Here is a 25008-nt window from a genome sequence, read left to right as displayed (position 1 = left end):
TTCTGCAAGACGGACTTGTTTACATATTATATGTTGTGGCACGCGCGAGACAAATTCGAAATTTTAAACAAGCGAGTCAAACGGACTTTCGGAGAATCTGAGTACTGCACATGCGCATCATCTTGTTTTGTAACGGTCGACTTCCAGCACACGGATACGGAGTAAAAGGTAAGCCCTACAAATCTGCTTTTATTCATCGTTTTTGCCCATGTGACACTAAATATCACTTGTGATGAGTAATGTTAGTGCAGTGTTTTTGGTTTTCTAAATTTATTTCATAAATAAATTCCGTTTGGTTAATGTGCGCACGAGCGCTGTCCCCGTGAGGCGGTCTGAGGTAGCGTTAACGTTAAAATTATCTGAGACGCAGTTTTATATTTTTATTTTAGTTATTTAAATGTAACGTTAACTGTTTAATGCTATAAACGGCAGAATAATCACTTATATTCGTTAAACGGCAACTGTAGTGGAGTGTTTGTTAATTTTAGACCCTGCCTGGCCGCCATGAAGCTCACATGAACCATATTGAAAATTCAATAAAATCTGTTAACGGTTAATCAGATACGGTTAATTACTTCACGATTTGTTTACTTAAACTCTTTGTAATGACAATGAAGCAGCCAAATCAATGATTTAGAGTTGTTTATAACAAAATATTCTCGTTTGTCGCCACTTACTGGTTTCGCGTGAACGTTATGTGTGAGTCTATTCATTCTAATAAATCTAACATACTTTTTATTTTCAGCAGCTGGAGGAGAGACAGCCTGTGCAGCAACAACAAGACAACAATGATTATAAGCAGGGGTGGGTATTAAATTAGTTTCTGACTTGTTCAGTACCAATAGGACTAATGGTGCTGCTATCGGTATGAATGTAACGTTCAGTCATTAATTACCCTTTGTATACAACCACATATCATTCAGATAATCTCCAGGTGGACTGCATGGGTCCAGGATCAAGAGATCATTCATCATGCAGACCATGTTCCAGGAGAAGCAGCGTATCCTGGGTGAACAAATATCCCTCCTTTTTCCAATATCACTTAGGTAAGACTAAATGGATTTAAATTGATTTCAATCATGGGTCATTTGTTTCAGGTCTGCTTGATCATTTTGTTGTCCTGGATGTGAGAACATGGTCAAAAGGTGTGTCAATCAGCATCCAGCCATAAAAGCCGCCTTCTCGTTAAAAGGCTCAGGAGGACAAACAGGTAATTCACAGGGTTGAATTTCACAATTCAATTACTCACAGAGACAAAGAGATGTTAATAATTCTGAATTCGAGAGGTCAGCAATTTTACTATTTGATACATTTACACTTTTTATGTAATTCAGAATGAAATCATTGTGATTGATGAATCTGAATATAGTTATATAGATGTGTACATTTATTTAGAAATTTAATTATTTTAAAATGCACTGTCTGTGCAAAATTACAGACTTTCCCGCTGTTGGTGCATATTAACCATCATCCTGTCATTGCTTCTTTTCTCAAAAGCAGAAATCTGCTTTTTTTTCAAAAAGCAGATTTTATATTTATCATTCCAGGTCCTGATTAGGAGACACAGAGAACATGAAGCTATGTGCCGTGCTGCTTATATTTATCAAGCAGTAAAAATGCTTAAAACTAAACAGAAGCATTTTGAAATTTTATGACAACAGTCATTTATTACACTGCATTCATTCAACAACAGTGGTTAGTTTTGTATGCCACTGCATCATTTCTACATCATTCCACATGCTTTACACTTTCAAATTTCAGTTTTTAATCTGATCAAGTGTTTACATGTCCTATCGAACAGATTAGAAAAGGTTTAAATCACCCCTTACAATCAGAATGAAATTTTAAAATCTGATTTGGCAAATTTATTCTGAATGACATGGTTGTATGTGACCTAAAGGGATAGTTCACCCAAAAATGAAAATTCTGTCATCATTTACTCACCCTCAGCTTGTTCCAAAGCTGTATACATTTCTTCTGTTAAAAACCACCATTGACTTCCATAGTTTTTTTTTACTTTTCTACTATGGAAGTCAATGTTGGCCCAAAGCAGCCTGGTAACAAACTTTCTTTAAAATATCTTATTTTATAGCTTTGGAGCAAGCTGAGGGTGAGTAAATGATGATAGAATTTTCATTTTTTGGTGAACTATCCCTTTAATTTGACTGTGCAACTAGTCCGATTACAAATTAATTATTAGGGTCCATGTAAATGCAGCTATTGTATAGTCCCAAATTATACACAATCACATCACATAGGCTGCTTGGCAACCCTATAACTTTTTTAAATCTGAAGCTATAGCAGCAACATTAGCTGTGTTTACATGGGCTCTAATAATCAGACTTTAATCAGACTAGTAGCACAGATGGAATAAAAAGTCACATGTAATCACGTTAGTTGAAATGAATTAGCCGGGTCCAATTGACATTTCATTCGGATTGAAAGGGCATGTTTAAAGCTTTTTTTTTTTTTTTTTAAATCTGTTCGATACTATCAAATACAATCCAAAATCTTCCACTCATCATCTCATCCGCAAGCTTCTTGTTTTGGGCATTGAAAGGGGCATTTTTACTGCTTGATAAATATAAACAGCATGGCACAAAGCTTAATGTGCTCATCGTCTCCTAATTATGACCCATAATAGATAAATGTCTGTTTTTAAAACAAAGAAAAGCTGTGTAGTGCAGTCGTGCAATGTACCAACTGCTTTGACCTGATTATCGGGTTAACTAACTTGTATGCAAGGGCTCACAAACTACTGAGTGTTCGAACTTACACAGTGTATGCCTGCCTAAAGGGTTAGCTCACACAAAAATGAAAAAAAAAATGACTCACCCTCATGTCATTCTGAACATGCAAGAATGTGTTGTTCATCTTCGAAACATAAGTGAAGATATTTAAATGAAATCTGAGAGTTTTCTGTCCCTCAATTTACAGACCATGCAACTAACACTTTGACACTTCAAAAAGTTCATAAAGAGATTGTAAAAGTGATCCATATGAATAGTTTGAGTTTAGACTTATTCACATATAAACATTAAAGGTCCCGTTTTTCGTGTTTTTTTTGAAGCTTTGATTGTGTTTATAGTGTGCAATATAACATGTGTTCATGTTTCGCGTGTAAAAAAACACAGTATTTTTCACATAATTTACTTATCTGTATACCGCTGTTTCCACTGTCATAAAAACGGGCTGATGACTTCCTTGTTCTATGAAGTCCCTCCTTCAGAAATACGTAACGAGTTCTGATTGTGCCAGCGGTTCCTGTGTTGTGATTCGACAGCAGCTTAGCGTACCCAGAGCCATAGAGAGCGCACCTTGCCCGGAAAGGTCACGCCTCTTACCATAACGTGTGCTGCACATAGTTTTACATGTGGATTATTGTGGTGTCGTGCCGAATTAACACAAAAGACAATAATTCCCGAGAGACTGAACTCTTTAATCTCCACAAGCAGCGACAGAAAATGTACAACGTTAGCACTCACTCAGAAGAGTACCTCATACGGAAAACAGCCATGGGTGCGTTTCCCGAAAGCATCGTTGGTGAACTATGGTCGCAAGTCCCATTGAACTCTATTGGTAACGACAGAACTTACGACCATAGTTCGCTTTGGGAAACGCACCCCATATACATAGTCCCCTCTTGTGGCCATTATGTGCACTGCAGTCCAACATTAACTATTGCAGTAAGGATACCACAATTATAATTTTCGGGAACCAAGTTAAACATAAATTGTAACCATTGATCTCTAAGTACAGCGTCCCTGGGAAGGCCAAACAAAGGTGATTGGACTGCGGGATGAAAATAACAGCGTTTCCACGACATGGCGACAAACACACTCTACAAACGCAACTCTTGTGTATTCCTGTGGGCGGAGGTTAGTCAAAAAACTGTTTTAGTGACGTCATTAAAGAAGGAAGTAGAGGGATGTAGTCCAAACTGGCCGTTCGATGTAGGCGACTTCTGTTAAATAAAATATCTCGCTTGGCATTGAACTTTGAGCTTTAAAATGTTACAGATTTTATTTATACTCTAACAGCAACATTACACACTAACTAAAGTTTGAAACATGGGATCACAAAGAACGGGACCTTTAATTAGCAAACATAAATGAAAGCTCAACTGTACTTGTTTGTATATGCATTTGTGTATTAAATTTGTTCATTATATAAAGTGATCGAGTTTATTCAGAAAATTTGGACTAAACCTCTCAATTCATTAGATTAGATTTACGATCTGTATGAACTTTTGTTTAAAACATCAAAGTGGCAATTGTGTAGACTGTCAATGGAGGGACAGAAAGCTCTCAGATTTCATTAAATTATCTTTATTTGTGTTTTGAAGATGAATGAAAATCTTGACAGGTTTGGAACGACATGAATTCATGTCATGATTAAAACAAATAATGTTGTAACTTACAATATATACATGATATTTTAATAATTTCAAAATACTATCAAAAAAAAAAAAAACTTAATAATCGCAATTCATTTAAGCTACATGAAATATGCCCTTACTGTATTTTTTCTTAAAATTATTCGTGCTTTCGTGTACAGAAAGATATATTTTTTGAGGAGGCTGCAACAATGACTAAAGCCAGGGACACACTTAACGACTGTAAGGCCGATTATAAATGTAATTTGATACTTTCAACTGATCTTGCCCAAACACGTCAGGTCAGAGCCAGTTGCGTTCAGTCTGTTTATAATCTGTAAGTATTTAAATCCACTTCAGTCGAAGGAAACAGTTTTTAAGTGTGTCAATTTCAGTCTTAGAATGTTTCAGCTTGTCGTTCAGTGTGTCCCCAGCTTGAAGGAGTCAGCAGTGAGGGAAGTAATCGTTAAAATGTAAGTTCTTTGAGAATCTGTGCACTGTTTATTATCTAAATGTAATAATGTACACTGCCAGTCAAAGATATTGAGATTTAGAAAATGTTGCAAAATTTAATTTATTCCTTTGACGGAAAATTTTCGACATCATTTTTCTAGTCTTCAGTGCCACTTGATCTTTGATCATTCTAACATGCTGAATTGATGCTCGGACATTTTTTTTGAAATGTGTTGCTTCAAACTGAGCTATCGGGGGAAAAGAACCTTGGTGAGAGAGGTAAAGAAGAACCCAAAGATCACTGTGGCTGAGCTCCAGATATGCAGTCCGGAGATAGGAGAAAGTTGTAGAAAGTCAACCATCACTGCAGCCCTCCACCAGTCGGGGCTTTATGGCAGAGTGGCCCGACGGAAGCCTCTCCCACATGGAGTTTGCTAAAAAACACCTAAAGGACTCCAAGATGGTGAGAAATGAGATTCTCTGGTCTGATGAGACCAAGATAGAACTTTTTGGCCTTAATTCTAAGCAGTATGTGTGGAGAAAACCAGGCACTGCTCATCACCTGTCCAATACAGTCCCAACAGTGAAGCATGGTGGTGGCAGCATCATGCTGTGGGGGTGTTTTTCAGCTGCAGGGACAGGACGACTGGTTGCAATCGAGGGAAAGATGAATGTGGACAAGTACAGGGATATCCTGGATGAAAACCTTCTCCACAGTGCTCAGGACCTCAGACTGGGCCGAAGGTTTACCTTCCAACAAGACAATGACCCTAAGCACACAGCTAAAATAACTGAACTTAAATGATTTTAGCAAATGGCTGCAATATAACAAAGAGTGAAAAATTTAAGGGGGTCTGAATACTTTTCATACCCACTGTATGTACCTTTGCACCCCTCCTTTCGCTTGTTGGCCTTGAACCTCCTCTTGCATGCTGGCTTTCGGTTAAAAACTCTGAACTGGAGAGAAAATTGTGTCAATCCTATTAAAAATCAATCATTCTAGCCACATGGAGAGAATTCTGTTGGTAAAAAGTTATTATTCATTACAAAAAAACACCAAGGGAAGAGTTCTAGCTGCTGGAGATTATTTGGGGAAATGGAACCACTATCATATTTTTTGAGAGTGTCAGAAACTGATTCAGTACTGGCAAGAGATTAAGGCCAAATCCCATTTCTACCCCTTCCCCTTTCCCCTTATCCCTACCACTCCAGCCAAAAGAGAATCGAGACACCCCTACCACTGCACGTGAACGTCCAAAACGAAGGGGTAGGGGTGTCTCGATTCACTTTTGGCTGGAGTGGTAGGGTTAAGGGGAAGGGACAGATAGCCCTTTAAACTAAGATTTTTCAGGACCACATTTCGAATGAAGGGATATGAGAAGTTTTCCTGCATACACCAACTACCGTGCTGCTCAAATGTGTGTAGTGATCATGGTAGTGATATTTCCACTCAGTATCGATCACTTATTTGATACCTGGCTGCCAGTTTCTCTGTAGCTTGCTAAAAGAAATATCCTGTCATCCTTCATAGCGCAGTCGCTATTTACATCTCATATTGTCTGTAAACTCTTGCGTTACCAAGGCCAAAACTGATTACATCTTGTATTACATTGCAAAGAGCTCCGTTATCACAGCACCACAGTAGAAAACAAAACCATATTCATAACAGCTGGCTTGGCACGAAATGCAATGGTTAAACCAGGGGTAGGCAAGTTCAGTCCTAGAGAGCCACTGTCCAGTAGAGTTTAGCTACAACCCTAAAAAAAAAACCTTACCTTCCTATAGCCTTAGTAATCCTGAAGAGCTTGATTAGCTTGTGATTAAGGTTGGAGATAAACTCTGCACGACAGTTGCTCTCTAGGACCGAACTTGCCTACCCCTGGGTTAAATAAACAGCTTGGCCTGATGGAAAAGTGGCTTCACCAGTCTTGGGAAACTCAAAGGCTCATTTTTTAACTGAAACCGAGCACTGTTTCAAAATACAGTGCAAACCAATGTTGGGAGTGAGTATCTGTTAAACATGCTTGCACCTGATTTCTGTTGATATGCACACTTCATTGCTGTTCATACTAGTTAAATGTTGCTAGACACTAATAAAAGAAACTAGGTATGATTTTACCTGTGATTTTTTGTACTTTTGTACTCCCCACAAAATTGGGAGCATGAAATTGTCCAAAATGTCTTGGTTTGCTGAAGCATTAAGAGTTCCTTTCACTGGAACTAAGGGTCCAAGCCCAATCCCTGAAAAACAACCCTACACCATAATCCCCCCTCCACCAAACTTTACACTTGGCACAATGCAGTCAGGCAAGTACCGTTCTCCTGGCAACCGTCAAACCCAAATTTATTAATCACATTGCCAGACAGAGAAGCGTGATTGGTCACTCCAGAAAACACGTCTCCACTGCTCTAGAGTCCAGTGATGGATGTGCTTTACACCACAGCATCCAGGTTGCTTTGAAGGCAAGAACTGTCTGAAGAATTCTGCTCCGAAGCTTCGACTTGAGACTTGGCTTATGAAGATGCTCTGTGGGGAGGGTCTGATTTACTGTGGCTTATAATAGCTGTAGTGAATGGGCGGGGATGACTGAGTGTATTTACTGCTGTGCGTGCATCTTTTAGGGTGGAACAGCTGCACTTCAATTTTGCTGTATCCATCATGCAAGTCACACCACTTAAGCATTTTGTTTATGATTAAGAAAAGCGAACTCAGCAGACCCAGATCGTACCACTTGAACAAAAAATTGCACAAATGGTACAAATACATACAAATGGTGATGTTCATTATGTAGGATGCCACCGCCATAACCTCAACTTAATGCGGATTTCTCAGAGCCAAAAACAGACTTTCCATCATCTCTTCATCCCATTCTGTCTCAGGGGTTTTAGAAGAGTATAAACCAGCCATGTTTCACAGTTCTTTTCTGTTTCTTCAAAATGCCAGGGGGTCTATTTATGTAGGCATGAACCAAAATGTGAAAGTCTGCACACATTTCTCTGCAGATGCAAACCAAAATTAGACTGCGTAAACAAACCTGAGGAACTCAAATAAGCTGTGTCAAAGTTCAAAAACAATCCATCTTCATTTTTCAAGGTCAACGCAATGTAGGGGGTCAACGTCATGAGTGGTCACTTTGTAGGTGGTCCAGTGGGGAAGGGGCAGAAGTTATGCCTTCATAATTGAGTTTGATAATTGATTAACTTAACAGCAGACATCAACTGGTTTAATACTAATAACACTTATAATAATGACATTTAAATTAATTTAACGAGATTTGTGACTCCATTTGACAAACCTTTGGACATTCACTAACGATGTTAATCAGTCAAATAATGCACAGTTCAACATTCATTATTTCACTCATGTCCTTTAATTTATAATCTTTCATTCACATAGCAACATTTATCACAGAAAGACAGAAGGGTGTAATATATCTTTTTGTGAATGTAATAATCTGCAAAAAAATGTTTCAATGATGAATTTCATATTCACAAATGTAAAAAAAACCAAAAAAAAAAACCAATGAACTAACGCTAACCCTAACCCTTCATATGTATAAGAGAAAAATGTCAAAATTATAAAACGTCAAAATTATAAAAGTGAAGAATACAAATTGTCACTAAGGTGGACAATCACATTTGGGCCACATTCAGCTGCGGCATGACCGCAGCCTTACTTTCACACAGATACGAATTTTCTGGTGCCATTTTAAACCGCCGAGCCATTTAAATCTCTTTCCACACAATGAACACAAATGTGGTCTCACATCTGCCTGACTTTTCTTGTGTATCTGTAAGTGTGATGGCAAAATAATTTTTTTATTACACTGATCACAACTAAATGGCCTTTCTTCAGATTGAATGTGTCGAACATTTTTGATATTGCTCCTTTTTCTAATCGTCTTTCCACTCTCAGAGCACGACAGCGTCTTTCCACAACCTTTTTGCAAATGACGTTTCAGGTCACACTTATATGCGAACCTCTTCTTACACTTAAGACATGTGAAAGGTTTCTCTCCAGTGTGAACTCTCATGTGACCGTCAAGTGTTACTTTCTGACTGAAACTCTTCCCACATTGAGTGCAGGTGAAAGGTTTCTCTCCAGTGTGAACTCTCATGTGAGTCTTGAGGTTTCCTTTATATCTGAAACTCTTTCCACAGTCATGGCACTTGAAAGACTTCTTTCGCGTGTTAATTTTTAAGTGCCTTTTTAAATGCCAGCTAAGACGTCTCTTGTCTGGGAAAGTCATTCCACACTGATGACAATTAAAAGAGTTCTCTCTAGAGTGAAGCTTCATGTGGAAAGCAAGGGTTGGTTTACATGTAAAACATTTTCCACACTCAAGACACATGAATGGCTTCTCTCCTGTGTGACTTCTCATGTGAGCCATAAGATTTCCTTTGCTTGAGCAAATCTTCCCACACTGTTTGCAGACATAAGGGCTCTCACCAGTGTGAACTCTTATGTGGGCATCAAATGTTTGTTTATATGAGAAGCTCTTCCCACACTCTTTGCAGGTGTAAGTACTCTTAACACCGTGACTTTTCATGTGCGAATCAAGAATTGGCTTAAGTCTGAAACTCTTTCCACACTGATCACATTTGAATGGCTTCTCCCCAGTGTGAATGCTCATGTGAGTCTTAAGAGTTGCTTTGAGCGAGAAGCTAGTCCCACACTGATCACATGTGAAAGGCTTCTCTCCAGTGTGAACTCTCATGTGGGTATTAAGGTTTCCTCTGTGAATGAAGCCCTTTCCACACTGATCACATGAGAAAGGCTTCTCTCCAGTGTGACGTCTCATGTGGGAATCAAGTTGTGCTTTACATGTGAAGATCTTCTCACAGTGTTTGCAGGTGAAAGGGTTCAGAGTGTTTACTCCATTCTCTCCTGGGTGTTCTCTCTGCATGTGGGAATTAAGGGATTTTCTATTTTTGAAACTCTTTCCACACCGTTCACATGTGAACAGCTTCTCTCCAGTGTGAACTGTCATGTGGGAATTAAGGCTTCCTTTGTGAACGAATCTCTCTCCACACTGTTGGCATGTGAAATGTCTGGTGTGAACTTTCATGTGGCATTTAAGGTTATGTTTTTCATTGAAACTCTTTCCACAATGAGAGCAGGTAAAGTTACTTTTAGATTTGGTCTCCTGTGCTTTATTTAGTGAAGACATTTCAGTCTGAACGGATTTCTCTACATCAGTTAATACACAGTCTGTTAGTTCTTGATTCTCCCCTTTCAGAGCCATCAGGTCTAAAACAAAAAAAAAGATAAAAGTTAATGGCATTTTAAGGGCTCAAAGCAACAGCCATCAAAACCAATATTGTGTAACAAAACTGCATTGCTATAGACCAATCCTGAATCTGCAATTCAGGTCAAAATATGAGAGAAATGTAGTCCTCTTCACTAATGCAATGGTACATGTGAACAATTTCAGTCAGGATTTAAGAACCATCATTTAATGAAGTTATAAATTAACTGCTTTTGGCGCCTTACCACAAGGACATCTTTCTTTTAGTGATATTAGCTCTTTTGACAATGGATCACAACATACTAAACATCTTAAAACACAAGTATGGAGTGCAACAGGGCTCAGTATTAGGTCCTCTGCTTTTTTCATAATATATGCTGTCCCTGAGGGACATTATCATTGGATGTTTTGCCACTGAAACTCAGCTTTATCTTTCCTCACAATGTGATGAAACTGCACAACTGTCCAAGTTAGCATAGATTGTTGATTTTGTGGCAGTATCAACCAACTCATTACATTGACAAAAAACAACTAATTAATAATGAATATAATCAGTAATTAATTTTATTGTTAATGTTAATTACACTGATGCCACATAAAACAGTTCTCACCTGAGTGTTTTGTCTTTTTATGGAGATTAAGGGATACTTTGAGTTGGAAACTCTTTCCACAATGATCACATGTGAACGGCTTTTCTCCAGTTTACAAATTTACAATTCTTTCCACACTAATGACAATTTACAAATATCACTAAATATATCATGTATCATGAACAGTTATTATCGCTTCACCTGCCATTTTTCGCAATTGTTCTTGCTTGCTTACCTGCATAAAGTCTGATGATTCAGCTGTGCACAGATCCAGACGTTAATACTGGCTTGTCTAATGCCTTGAACATGGGCTGGCTTATGCAAAAGTTGGGGGCGTACATATTAATGATCCCGACTGTTACGTCACAGTCTGTTATGTTGAGATTTGCCCATTTTTCTGTAGTCTTTTGCATGAACAGGATTTACATAAGGAGGAGCAAACAATGGCATTTGAGACTCACTGTATGCCATTATTTAACTATGCCCAGGTAAATTAAAATTTTCCAATCTAAGGCACTTTTAAACAAATAGACATCTCAAAACAAGTATGGAGTGCAACAGGGTTCAATATTAGGTCCTCTGCTTTTCTCCTAATATAGAGGTACATTATCATTAGAATTCACTATGTTTTCTATTTCTATTAAAATAACAAACTCGCAACATGTACTGTCCTAAACTAACTGGAGACTGGTGATAGCACTTAGATATATTGTTGCCCTATTGTTAGTCTGATTTCTTCTACTGCTCTCCTCATCTGTAATCACTTAGGATAAAAGCATCTGTTAAATGATTAAATCCATTGATTTTACATTTAAATTTCCTCACAATGTGATGAAACTGCAACTGTCCAAGTTAGGAGAGAGTGTTGATTTTGCAGCTGCATCAACCAACTGATGATAATGAAAATAATCACCAGTTCATTATTGTTTATTGATCACATCTGCACACAGTGCATGGAAAAAAATCCCCCAGTCATGTCACTTTAGAGTAGTGATGGTGCATTTCTGTGGATCCCACACTGTTTGCAGGTGTAAGGACTCTCACCTGTGTGACTGTTCATGTGTAAATCATGAGTTGCTTTATGTTTGAAACTCTTTCCACACTAATGACATATAAAACATAACTCACCTGAGTGTTTTCTCGTTGTGTGGGAATTAAGGGTTACATTACTTCGGAAACTCTTTCCACACTGATCACATGGGAATGGCTTCTCTCCAGTGTGAATCATCGTGTGGTAATTAAGGGTTACTTTACTTCGGAAACTCTTTCCACACTGATCACATGAGAACGGCTTCTCGTCACTGTGAACTCTCATGTGGGATTGAAGATTTCCTTTTGAAATGCAACTTTTTCCACACTGTTGACATGTGAACGGCTTCTCTCCAGTGTGAATCATCATGTGGTAATTAAGGCTTGCTTTTGCAGTGAAAATCATCTCACACTGTTGGCATGTGAAACGGTTCTCTCCAGTGTGAGTTCTCATGTGGATTTCAAGTTTATGTTTTTGGGTGAAACTCCTTCCACAATGTGAGCAGGCCAAGTCACTGTTAGATTCGGTTTTCTGATTTTTTGTTTCAGTTTGTGTGGATTTTTCTACATCCATGAAATCATGTCTCTTATATTGACCTTTTTCTTCTATTTCTTTCAGTTCTTCATCCTCTTTCAGTCCCATCAGGTCTAAAGCAAAAACAAAACAAATACATGTTAATGACAGTTTAAAGCCTCAAAGCAACAGACATCAAAAGTATAAATACATCAAAACCAACTTTATGCAACAAAACTGGGTTGTTATTATAGACCAGTCCTGAATTTGCCATTCAGCTCTACAATATTAGGAAAAAGATTCCCACTTACTATACTATGAAACTTAAGTATTTAAGCACCATCATTTATTAAAGTGATACGTGACCTGCTTTTGGCATCTGATCATGAGGGCATGAATACTATTAGCTCTTTGAAAATGACAACTTTGTATTGGATAGCTTGAGAGTGATGTAGTCATTTGTTGATAAGCATTAGCACTGTTTAGGTCAAATCTATCTGACTGCTAATACTATGTGTCTGTGAAGTTTCAGCTCAAAAGACCCCAACAATGTTTTAACTGCCTGTTTTGGGGTGTGATTAAAAATGTGCAGATTCTGTGCATGTCTATAATACATTTCATAAAGTTCACACAGCTAATATAACCCTCAAAATGGATCTTTACAAAGTGTTTGTCATGCAGCATATCATAAGTACGGCATATGCTCTGGTCTCTGTGAATACAGTAAGAAATAATTGTAATGCTAAACACATGCGTCAGCGGAGCGTAAGCTGCGTGTATTTTTTTCGGTGCCCATGTTAACAGATGAGAGCGTTCACACCGCACGCAGATGGGTCTATTTTTGCTAACGCTCAATTAAAGTGAAAGTACACCTTTGATGGACAAAATAAATATAATTTCACACAAAAAAAGTGTTCAGCACATCTACACTGCGTTCCAAATTATTATGCAAGTGACATATCAGTAAGATTTCAGTACAATAAACATTCAGATTTTAGTTTTTCTAAGAAAATGTTTGTTTATTTATCCATGTCTTTTTAGATAACTGGTATCAATCTCAGACAAAATAATTTGCCAGATCTATGGAAACATTAACAGTTGGTGAAGAAATACATTTTCAAACAGTTTTATTGCTGTGGTGTTTTTTTGCAGCATGGGATAGTGCACAGTGCATTGTACAATAGTGCATTGTACTATGCACTATCCTCCTTTTTATACCATAGCTGAAAATGGCCAGTTATGAGCTCACACACCACATATCTTGCAAAAGTAATTTTAATACCCTCCATCTCACTTCCCAGCATTCCAGCCCAAATCATCACCCACCAGCTCCTTGCTGACGTCACAGTCTTGTTGGAACGTGGTGGCCATTCACCAACCATCCAGAAATCCATCCATTTAGACCATCCATTGTAGTACAGCATTAGTCAGTGAATAAAACTATTTAAAAACGAGTCTTCATGTATTTCTACACCCACTGTAAATGTTTGTCTTTGTTAGGTTTGGTTTGGAGTGGCTAAAATGCATCTTTACGCACAACTGCCAGCCTGCATGGAGAGCTTCTTGAGACTCCAGAGACACCAGCAGCTTCAAATACCTGTTTGCTGCTCAACACTGGCTTTTTTATAGCTGCCCTTTTAATACAATTAATTTTTTTGACAGGAACTCTCCTCAATAAACCTTTATCTGACCAAGTTCTATTGTGCTCTATATCACTCACAAATCTTATGATAATTTCGATAATCTCCATTCAGTTTCACACAATATTAGTTGTTTTCATGCCTTTTGCACAACATTGCACCATTTCATGCTTTTCATCTTCAGAAAGATCTTTCTTCCTCCCCATATTGCATGAGAACTGTGACTTGCTTAATAATGTGGAACAACCTCTAAGTAGGGTTTCCATAGATCTGGCAAATTATTTGATCTGAGATTGATACCAGTTATCTAAAAAGACATGGATAAATAAACAAACAAACATTTTCTTAGAAAAACTAAAATCTGAATGTTTATTGTACTGAAATCTTACTGATATGTCACTTGCATAATAATTTGGAACGCAGTGTAGATGTGTTTTAACAAGAATTGAAGTATGTTAGGAAAGAAAAATTTATAAAAAACATTTATAGAAGATTTACTCATTTAAACTTGTTTTTAATTATTCAGTTTGGGTTAACCCTCTGGAGTCTGAGGCTGATTTGGGGCCTGGAGAAGTTTTGACATGCCCTGACATTTGTGCTTTTTTCATTTGTTCATAAACACATTAATGACACAAGTGTCATTATACTGTATTCAACACAAACTAGGCTACAATAATATATGAGGAACATGTATGTACATGTTTTTGTTTTTGAAGGAATAATGTTTATGCATGGTTATTGAAATAACAAAACACTTAAGTCACTGAAATAAGGCCAAAAAAAGTATTAAAAGTATTAAAAGTGTGTTCACAAGACTTCTGGGTATTGGAGTTTGTAGACTAGAGTTTTTGCTTCAGAATTATGTAAAAATTATGCTGCCTACTCCTTCATATAAAACAATATATTGATTTAGTTTTTGTAAGTCACTTTTTGTCATGAAACACAGTATGCGTGGAGGCGTGAATCTGCATGAATAATGGGCCATTTACACCTGAGAAGACAAAAGAATCACATAATAATGACCTGAAATGACTTGCATATTAATGAGGCCTTTCAGTCAGATAGGGTGTGAAAAAACTCTGTAATCATGTCTCAGCTCAATTTAAAATAATGGTATTCTATTATATTCTTTAAAATATAATGTATTTCTGTGATGCAAAGTGTCTGAACAATTATGTTACCTCTGTGGCATTTCATATAGGCTTTTAGCTTAAAGCATGCACATTTGGAGAAATATTGATGGATTCTTATATGTTTATGTCTTTCTTACATGTTAGTTTTCTTTATTTTACAAAAGCACAGCATTTTGTTTTTACTCTGTACACAAATGAAAGAAGATATTCAACAGATTAAAATGGTGTATAACTCTTAATTGTATGTGCAACATTGACGGAGTATTTTGAGTCTCTTTCACACTGGTAAGAAAAAAAACGCGGTGGTATCGCCGGCGATACCCTCAGACCTCAGAGTGTTAAAGTATGGTACATTATAGAAAACTAATCTAGCCAGAAAATATGATAAATAAACATTATATTAGTTATTACAGAAACCGCAATATAGGCTCGTGCATACCGCAAATCAAACCTGAGTTTGCTGGCTTTTTCGCCGAGTTTGCTGTCTTGTAAACATATTCATGCGTCAGATGATGTAAAACACAAAGCTTACCTCATTTGTGTGCAGCAATGGATGATACAAGACTTTTATTTATTTATTTTTATTTATTTTACGTTTATATGTGAGTGTACACCTTTAAATGATACCAGACGAGGAATAAGGCGTAAGCGTTTTGAAGAATGCGGAAACGGGAAGTATGTTCAAGACGATATTTTGTGTTTATAAAGCATAAACGGTTGTATTTTTTTCGAAAATGACCGAATGTTTCACTAGATAAGACTCTTATTCCTCGTCTGGTATTGTTTAAAGCTCTTTGAAGCTGGACTGAAACTGTAATTTTGACCTTCAACCATTTGGAGACCACTGAAGTCCACTATATGGAGAATAATCCTGGAATGTTTTCATCAAAAACCTTAATTTCATTTCAACTGACGAAAGAAAGACTTGAACATCTTGGATGAAATCTGAAAAAATCAGGAATGTGAGAACATTGTGCCAAACTTGGGTCTTTAGTCGACAGAATAAATCCCATCCTACTGTGCGCTTCCCATAATGTTTATACATTAGGTCAGTAGCCGTTCTTTTGCAGCTGTCCACTACGAAAGGAATCCGGTCGAACGAGTTTTCAACTACCTCTGGAAGTGGTCGAAAGCAGACAAGCTCAAAACCTTTTACACCCTGTTCACACCTGTATTTAGCATAGTCCACTTCCACAATCCGATCGACCAAAACGCATCTTAATACCAGGTGGTTTTTAGCACCGAGTCTAACGTAGTAAAGAGCGATACCATTGTGCAGCATTTACTAGTGCTGGGTATTGTCACAGTTTTCATTTCTATTCACATGCTTGCGATTCGATTTGATTTGAATTTCGATCCGATGTTGATTATTTTGTATGTAGTATATCAGTTACTGTACATGATAAATTTTTTAGAGGGGAAAAAAAATCTAATGCTGTAAACTACACATGAGAGTCAGCTGGTACACCTTTACCATAATATTTAAGGTTAAAATTAACTTATATATAAACACTTAAATTACACTCCGTTTCTTATAATAAATAAAGTTTAGAATTACATAATCGTATTTTGACTTCATTCCGTTTTTTTTTTTTTTAAATAAACATTTGAATCGCGGCTGTCATAACTGATTTATTCAAACATGCATTAAATATTGAAGAACATTAATGATTATAATGAATATGTAACGGTGCATAGCTATATTTATCAGAATGCTGCTTTCTAGAGTTCACTTTTCTAGCTGACTAATGAGTTTATGGTCACTGAATATGTTTTTCTGAGGTAAATGTGACGTCATGTGACATTGAAGCTGTTTTATTGAGTCTTTCCGAGGTTGAAACACTGATTGAGCGATTACACGAGACATGATACAGATTTCAGTAAGTTGTACTGTATATTTTAACATACCTTCAGATGTTCATGTTTATTTTGCGCTTTTGAAGCAGAGGAGAGGATGATCACATGCTTCTCTTAAGGGACTTTAAGCAACAGCTGCTGTAGCTAAAGAACGCAAAAATCGCTGAGCAACAACAAAGAGGACGACTCAACGGATCATTTAATCATTTGACATTTAAATAAAGCAAGAGAATAGTTGCTTTTGTCATTAAATGACATACAGATACAATTAAAATGCCACATAACCATAAAACATAACATTTACTTGTTTAATCTGTCACGTATTATCGACTACAGCAAACCAGCTATTCTTCCGTACCAGGCGGTTACATTAGATCGTCAACATGTAGCAGTTAAATTCGGCCGTACAAATTTAGAACATCAGATCGACGTTGCCGTTGTTTCAGCAGCTGCTGTTTAAAGTGCCTTTTACCCGAGGAGCTACAGCGATCTGTCACGTCACATTAAATGAAGCCAAAGCGGTATTTATTTTTTGAATCTCATAATAAGATGGACCTTATTTGAAATCTGAGACTTTGCTTCATATGAAAAGTAACAAATTTTAAAAAAAGTTCCCCCCTGGGAATTGTGTGTAATGAGGATCAAATAACTGAGTTCAGCTTTGAGAATGAAACCAACCTGTTTGTTCCTCAGTTTCTTCATGTTTCACTCTGAATGTTTCTTCAATCTTCATGTCTTCACTCTCCTCTTTAATAAACGCCATCTTTGTCTGTTCCTCAGTATCTTCATGTTTCAAACTGAACACTTCTTCAATCCTCAGGTCTTCACTGTCCATCTCTAATAAAGCTCCATCTTGATAATAGTGTGTCACATGGATCTCAGTCGCTTCACCAGCAGTTTTCTCTGTGTGTTTGGACACTCTGTCATGTTTAAAATGAGAATAATTAACAGAAAGAAAAATGAATCCAAATTCAAATCTCTGCGTGTGTCTCAATCAGATCTAGTTCAGTAGTTCAGCGCACTGGTAACGCTGCATTCACACGGATGCCGACATCATGCATTGCCGAACTGAATTGTGGGGTCCGTGAATGCAGCATAAGTGAGAATCAAAGTGAGAGTAAATGGACTTAAATGACCTGATTAGACTAAAAACTCTCAAAACTAAGCACTACAAAGAACACAAACTATACAGACTGGCACTGATTCTTGAGATAAGAGACCAAAGCATGTTTTAAGTTAGTTTTTATTTAATAATATATTATTCTTAGACTGATATATTTAAAGACGAAGCTCTCAGCTAATGAACCTGTGTAAGGGAACAGTTTTTTTCTGAAAAACCATCCAACGACAGTCAATTATGTAATATTGGTGTTCAGTAAAGGAGCCTGAAGTGAAATTCCAGATCCAAAATTCCTTAATTCTCTAACTTTCTTTTAATATTAAACTTATATAATCAATGTTCTTAGGTAAATCAGACATGATATCATATTAATGTTTTAATATTTTAACACAAATTGAAAAAATAATGTTTCTTTCCAAATTTTGTTTTCTTTCTCAGTTGTAGCGGCCTTAATAAACTTGGGTAAAGTTGGTTTTATATTCGCACATTCGGACTTCTGATAAATTCAGACTTTCCAATAAATGTGCAATAAATTAATGTTTGCGAATTTTAAGCAGCGACATGATATTGACAACCAACGATTGTCAACTTACAACATTTTTCACAGTCGATCAAAATAGGCAAGTATTGTTTTAATGGCATATTTACTTGTGAATGTCCACTGAATGTCCAACGTAGTGTGATTAACAAGGCTATTGAATACGGATGTCCGAATGTGCGAATATAAAACCAACTTTACCGAAGTCCTTAATAAACATCAAAAATGACCAGATTTTTCCCACAACTATTTACATAAACTATTACACCAGGATGAAGGAGTTAGTGTTAAATCTGTGACTGCAGAGACTTCAACATTGTTTTAATAATATATATAAAATATATATTAAACTTCCAGGCCTATGTGTCCGACTGTGAGATCCACAATAGAGCAAGTATTAAATAACACTAACACAATTATTTAATTATTTAAGTAATTTATGTCCTGAGTATCCAGGTTTTCTTTAGATGTAACTTTTTAAGTATTTTTATTTTGTTAAATGTATTAATTTTTAACATAAAGAGAGCTTGTGTGTGTAGGACACGTTTTGTTCCTTATCTCAAGAACCCAGTGATATACATGTTTGTGTTTGTTGCATTCGCATCAAAAGCTAAATTATTCAAAGCTCATGACTGAATTCGTGTTTATGATAAACTTTTCACGATATAGGAAGCGAAATGAGACTGGTCTTTAATGTTACTCATGTGATTCCATTCTGTTAACTTACTCACATAACGTAAATAAATGTTAGATAAAGCAATACAACGTTACATTTAAAACACATCAATCATTCTGCGTCGCTTGTAAAACTTTGAAGACACTTTAACTGTTTTTATAGGTTTAAACACCAGAAACGCTTTAAACACAAACCTTTCTTCAGCCGAATCATAACAGATGCAGGAGCGCGACGCAGCCTTATGAGGTCACACCATCAGACCAAAACAAAAGTCCCATTTACAATCACACAAATGCAGAGAAAATTTCTTCTTCTTAAAGGTGCCCTTGATTCAAAAATTGAATTTACCTCGGCATAGTTGAATAACAAGAGTTCAGTACATGGAAATGACATACAGTGAGTCTCAAACACCATTGTTTCCTCCTTCTTATATAAATCTCATTTGTTTAAAAGACCTCCGAATAACAGGCGAATCTCAACATAACACCGACTGTTACGTAACAGTCAGGATCATTAATATGTACGCCCCCAATATTTGCATATGTCAGCCCATGTTCCCAACATTATTAAAGGCATTAGACAAGGGCAGAACGTCTGGATCTGTGCACAGCTGAATCATCAGACTAGGTAAGCAAGCAAGAACAATAGCGAAAAATGGCAGATGGAGCGATAATAACTGACATGATCCATGATATTTTTAGTGATATTTGTAAACTGTCTTTCTAAATGTTTCGTTAGCATGTTGCTAATGTACTGTTAAATGTGGTTAAAGTTACCATCGTTTCTTACTGTATTCACGGAGACAAGAGCCGTCGCTATTTTCATTTTTAAACACTTGCAGTCTGTATAACGCATAAACACAACTTCATTCTTTATAAATCTCTCCAACAGAGTGTAATGATAGCTTTAGCCACGGAGCACTATCAAACTCATTCAGAATCAAATGTAAATATCAAAATAAATACTGTACTTACGCGATTAGACATGCTGCATGACGAACACTTTGTAAAGATCCATTTTGAGGGTTATATTCGCTGTTTGAACTTTTTTTATGTTGTTTAAGGCAAGCGCGAGCTCCGTGGGCGGAGAGCACGAGCAATTAAAGGGCCAGTAGCCCTGAATCGGCTCATTTATAATGATGCCCCAAAATAGGCAGTTAAAAAAATGAATAAAAAAAATCTATGGGTATTTTGAGCTTAAACTTCACAGACACATTCAGGGGACACCTTAAAATTATTTTACATCTTTAAAAAAAAGTTCTAGGGCACCTTTAATGTTCTTCTCATGTGAAATATGTGCTGCTCCCAGCCAAATATCGAAATAACACAATGACAGAAGCCTTCAGGATCAATGGTGAGGAAGAAGAAGATGGCTCCAATTGCAGAGCTCCATATGAGGACCCAGAAACCTTCAAAAGCCTGATGTTTGATCCTACGAATGAGACCCTGCTGTCTTCTTCTGAAAAAGTGTGCAATCCACATTAGCTCTGATAAAAAGGCTGTAATAGAGGACATGACATCTAGAGGCCAACTTCTTCCCTTGTTGATGAAGTATTAAAATGCTAATTTGTTCAGTTCTGTCATGTTGTACTAGAAGTGTGAAATGTTGAAAATGTGCAATAATGTCATGCGTATGTTTTATAATTGGGATCATTTAGTGCACACTAAATAGTTCTGTCATACAGTTTTATACAGTTTTCTGTTTTATACACACTGCAGTACATTTGTTTATAGCCTTGCCAAAAGTAGATTAGCTACTACATATTGACCTCATATTGGTAATCTGTTGTGTTCACTGTATTGTATCAGTATTATATACACCTTTAGATTAAAGGAGATATTTCTGCTTGTGCTGTCTTTGGTCTGCTGCTCACTGGTGTGCCGCGTCACCCCCTGGGTGGTTTCTACCGCGACCACATAACTCTATCTTGGTCACAAGCCACTTCCTCTATTCATATTACTCAAGGTTTACCTTTATAGATTCAGGAGGAGTCAGCTAGGCGTATAATATTATCTTCTTAGATTATATTATCTCAGGGTCTACTTCTGATCACTACCGTACCTCCTAGGCCTACGGTTCAGATATCAACCAAGCCTTCCTGGTTGGGGTGGGTTATGCCGCGTTCCAGGCAACCCGTAACCCGTGTTTTTCCAACCTTCTACCCGTGAAAGTGCACTGGAACGGCAGTCAAACCCATGACTTCCCACCCGTGAACTCGTACTAGATCGATGTACTCCCATTTCCTCGCTCTGACGTCACATAGCCCGCGAAACAACAATGGCAGCCCCTACGGATGCGGTGTTTATTCAAGTGCACGGTAAAATAATGTAAAGTAAAAGGTATAACAGCTTCTCTTGCTTTATGTGCCATTTTTCCTCCTCCATTTCCCTCAAATAAGCAAGGAGTAAGCACCTTTGGTGATAGAAATGATTGTAAATGACCTTAAGCCCTGTACGGTCAGCCATGCTGGTTTGTTTACACTCAGGCAGTTTGGCGTGACTTGCCTGGAACGCTACAAAGTCGTGAGTGGTAGTTTGAAGTCGTGACTTACGGGCTCAAAAACCCGCCTGAAACGCAGCATAAGCCTTCCGTTCAGTGCACCACAGCTGGCTCTTCGCCCTCAGAGGACAGCTATGCCTGCTAATGCACTCCCATGGCCCACTCTGTTGTGACTGGTTGGCAACCTTGACTGACTTTGTAGAGTCCGTTGGGATATCTTTATAAAAATCTATCTTTTTCGGACAGTCAACTTCTGATACCCCAAATGGATTCTCACTCTACAACAGTGGTCTCAAACTGAATTCCTGGAGGAGCCACAGCTCTGCACAGTTTACCTCCAACCAGCTCAAACTCTTCTTCTTCTTGTAGGATTCCGGCAGTGTAGACACTGCTAAGTGTACTACTGTCCTCCACAGGTCAAAATTTAAACTAAATTCTTTGAATTCTCTAGAATTTCCTTGGTAATCAGTTTATGCTTGTCCAAACAAAGATAAAACAGAAAAAGGCTAAACTCCAAGTCCTGCTAGTTTAACAAATACTATATTTCTTTCTACCCTATATTTTCTACATTCCAGGAAAAACATGCCTTACTGTTTCAAGACTCCCACATTCACATAGGCCAGAAATATGTTTTCCTACAATACTCAACTCACACCTGCTTGGAAATGTCTAGTAATCCTGAAGTCCTTGATTAGCTGGCTCAGGTATGTTTGATTAGGGTTGGAGCAAAACTGTGCAGAGCTGCGGCCCTCAAGGAATTGAGTTTGAGACCACTGCTCTACAAACAATAAACAGACTGAGACAATACTATCAGAGTTTGAGGGCAGTCCTCTTTATTATTTCTTGCAAAGGCAAAAGCTAAATACACCACTCTATGCCAGCTAGGCTGGAAGTTCCTTGGGCCAGATAAATAATTACATTTTAAAGCTTACCCTCTTCTCTATTCAGTATATGTTCTCTCTAAGCAAATCATGTGTCTCCTTTGATCTTCTGAGGGCTGTGGTCTGGCACCGGCTTCCGCTTGCTGCTTGCTTGTAAGCTCTTTCTCTCTTCAACAGATCTTCTACACATATCAGAGAGCTCTAAGGGCCCCTGTTTTTATATTCACTTCTGACGCACATTATCTCTTTATTTACACACATGTGGCTTCTACTTGCATTAACATATTACCTGCATGCGTCAAACGCTATGTTACTTGTGTCCATCACCCTTTTTTTACTTGCATTGATGAATTTCCTGTTTGCCTCAATGGCTTTAGTAATTCACACATTTTTTATTGTACATTTTGTCAGATTTTTACTTAACTAGACATTTATTTCCTAACTGTTACACACAACAATATAGCTCCCAGAACCCATGTCCACCCACACACACACAATGCAACATGCGTCATCTTTCATCTTTACAGGATGTGGTTTACACTTGAGCGCACAGCATTAGTGTTATCTTGTTACGTTTAAGAAAACTTAGGGTGTACTCACACTAGGCGCTCTGAACCGTGCCCGAGCATGTTTGACCCTCAAAGCCTGGTTCGTTTGACACGTGTGAGTGCTCCGTTCAGTGCCCTGGTGCTGTTCGTTTAGTCAGCCCTGGCCCGCTTGGGCCACCGGGGGAGTGGGGACAATCGCTCTCGGGCTCGGTTCAAGGCAACCGTGCCTAGTGTGAGTACACCCTAACATACCTATTTGTCATTTCACGAGTTCACAGTTACAAATAATCTGTGTGCTGTCCAAGGATAGGGCTCTGAGCTCGGTATTTGGCCCGAACCCTGAGTACTCCCCCTGTATTTCTGGTTAGGAAAGTAACCAGGCGGAACTGTCGAGAAACATAGGTGAGTTGACTGCGTGTATATATATATATATATATATATATATATATATATATATATATATATATATATATATATATAATACACATAGAGAGAGAGAGAGAGATGTGTGAGGCATTTTGTGTGTGCAATTCTTGGATTTGTGTGTAAAGTTTTGAAAAAAAAGAGGCAAACTTTTGAAAATGTATGTAAGCAGTTGAAAAAACTAACATCAGTGAAATGAAATGACACTAAATAAAGTTTCAGTGTTGGCTTTACGACAGATGTAAGCAGAAATATTTCACAATTTTAATTAAATATTGTACATCAGGAAAAAATAGAGGACACTTGCATGACACTATATTGTTTATTGATCATTTTGTAGAGTGGAAACCCGACATGCTACTCTCAAATTAATGGCACAGTCCCGATCCTGAGGCTGTATTTTGATGGGGAGTCTGAACTCCGCCCTGATCTGCATCCATCCTGCACCTCATATGAGGTTCAACAGGGGTGCTCAAAAGAAATGGATGTGCTATTGTTCATCTACTGGCTGGCACATTCTGCATCCTACAGGGTGGTTCAGCCTTTGACATCCAAAAGGCTTGCTGAAGAGCAAGATGTGAATGCTAGATTTGCCAGGCTGGCAGGCTGTCCTGTTTTCAGAGTGGCAGTCGAAGCCATTGTCGGCTGACATATTCTTATAAAGCCCCCATCAGTCAACGCTGCCTGTTACTTCAACAGGAAACTGAAGTTTCAGGCTGTGTCTGACAACTGAGGAAAATTCTTGGAGGCTGCATAGGCTTTCTTGGCTCTGTGCACAATGCATGGTTCCTGAAACACAGCGCAATTTATTGCAAACAACTGTACCCACCTGAGGACTGGTGCATCCTAGGAGATGGGGGTTTCCCTGCCTGATATCCCCAATATGCATTATGAGCCCCTGTTGTGAGCCTGTTGCTACCCCTGCTGAAGCTCACTACAACAGGCATCACTCCAGGGCAAGATGTGTTGTTAATCAGGATTTTGGCATGCTAAAGGCACGCTGGAGGTCAATTTTTTTAAAGCTCTGGAGGTGAACCCCAACTTTGTTCCCACTATAGTGACCTGCTGTGACATGTGCTTTGCCAATGGTGACGTAATTGAAGCTGGAGATGTTAATGTCACCAACCATGAAGAGAATGCAAATCCCCAAGAACCCTGGGTCAGTCGTGACCTACTGGTAAGAGAGTCAGACTGATAACATGAAGGTTACAGGCTTGAGTCACACGGTGTAGTTGGAGCTGGAGGTGTGTTTTCTGACTGAAACTCTTTTCACAGTGAGTGCAAGTGTAAGGTTTCTCTCCGGTGTGAACTCTCATGTGAGTCTTAAGGTTTCCTTTAAATCTGAAAATCTTTCTACAGTCATGGCACATGAAAAACGTCTCTTGGGAGTTCATTTTTAAGTGCCAGTTAAGACGTCTCTTGTCTGGGAAACTCATTCCACACTGCTGACAATTAAAACAGTTCTCTCTGATGCCACATGTGA

General features: G+C 37.9%; 1 protein-coding gene and 1 long non-coding RNA gene across 3 annotated transcripts; one reads left to right on the top strand and one right to left on the bottom strand.

The window, feature by feature from the left end:
• Positions 1–70: 70 nt before the first annotated feature.
• Positions 71–1253, top strand: LOC125245214. Its single transcript, XR_007179455.1, has 4 exons — positions 71–168; positions 746–804; positions 924–1009; positions 1098–1253. It is a non-coding gene; the product is annotated as an uncharacterized LOC125245214 (long non-coding RNA).
• Positions 1254–8159: 6906 nt separating this feature from the next.
• On the bottom strand, positions 8160–17690 carry LOC125245183 (oocyte zinc finger protein XlCOF6-like). 2 transcript variants are annotated; one of them, XM_048155686.1, is made up of 4 exons: positions 17519–17690; positions 11796–12344; positions 9624–10079; positions 8160–9539 (listed from the first exon to the last, which is right to left on the bottom strand). In XM_048155686.1, exons 1-4 carry the CDS (start codon positions 17673–17675, stop codon positions 8479–8481), a joined length of 2223 nt encoding a protein of 740 aa, XP_048011643.1. In that variant the 5' UTR covers positions 17676–17690; the 3' UTR covers positions 8160–8478. The 2 variants fall into 2 exon arrangements, with proteins under 2 accessions (XP_048011643.1, XP_048011642.1); XM_048155685.1 differs by having other exon boundaries at positions 8160–10079.
• Between the last annotated feature and the right edge of the window lie 7318 nt (positions 17691–25008).

The sequence above is a fragment of the Megalobrama amblycephala genome, linkage group LG14, assembly GCF_018812025.1.
Source record: "Megalobrama amblycephala isolate DHTTF-2021 linkage group LG14, ASM1881202v1, whole genome shotgun sequence".
Classification (NCBI taxonomy): domain Eukaryota; kingdom Metazoa; phylum Chordata; class Actinopteri; order Cypriniformes; family Xenocyprididae; genus Megalobrama; species Megalobrama amblycephala.
Note: the sequence above shows the minus strand (reverse complement) of the source record. Positions and strands in the feature narration are given on the sequence as shown.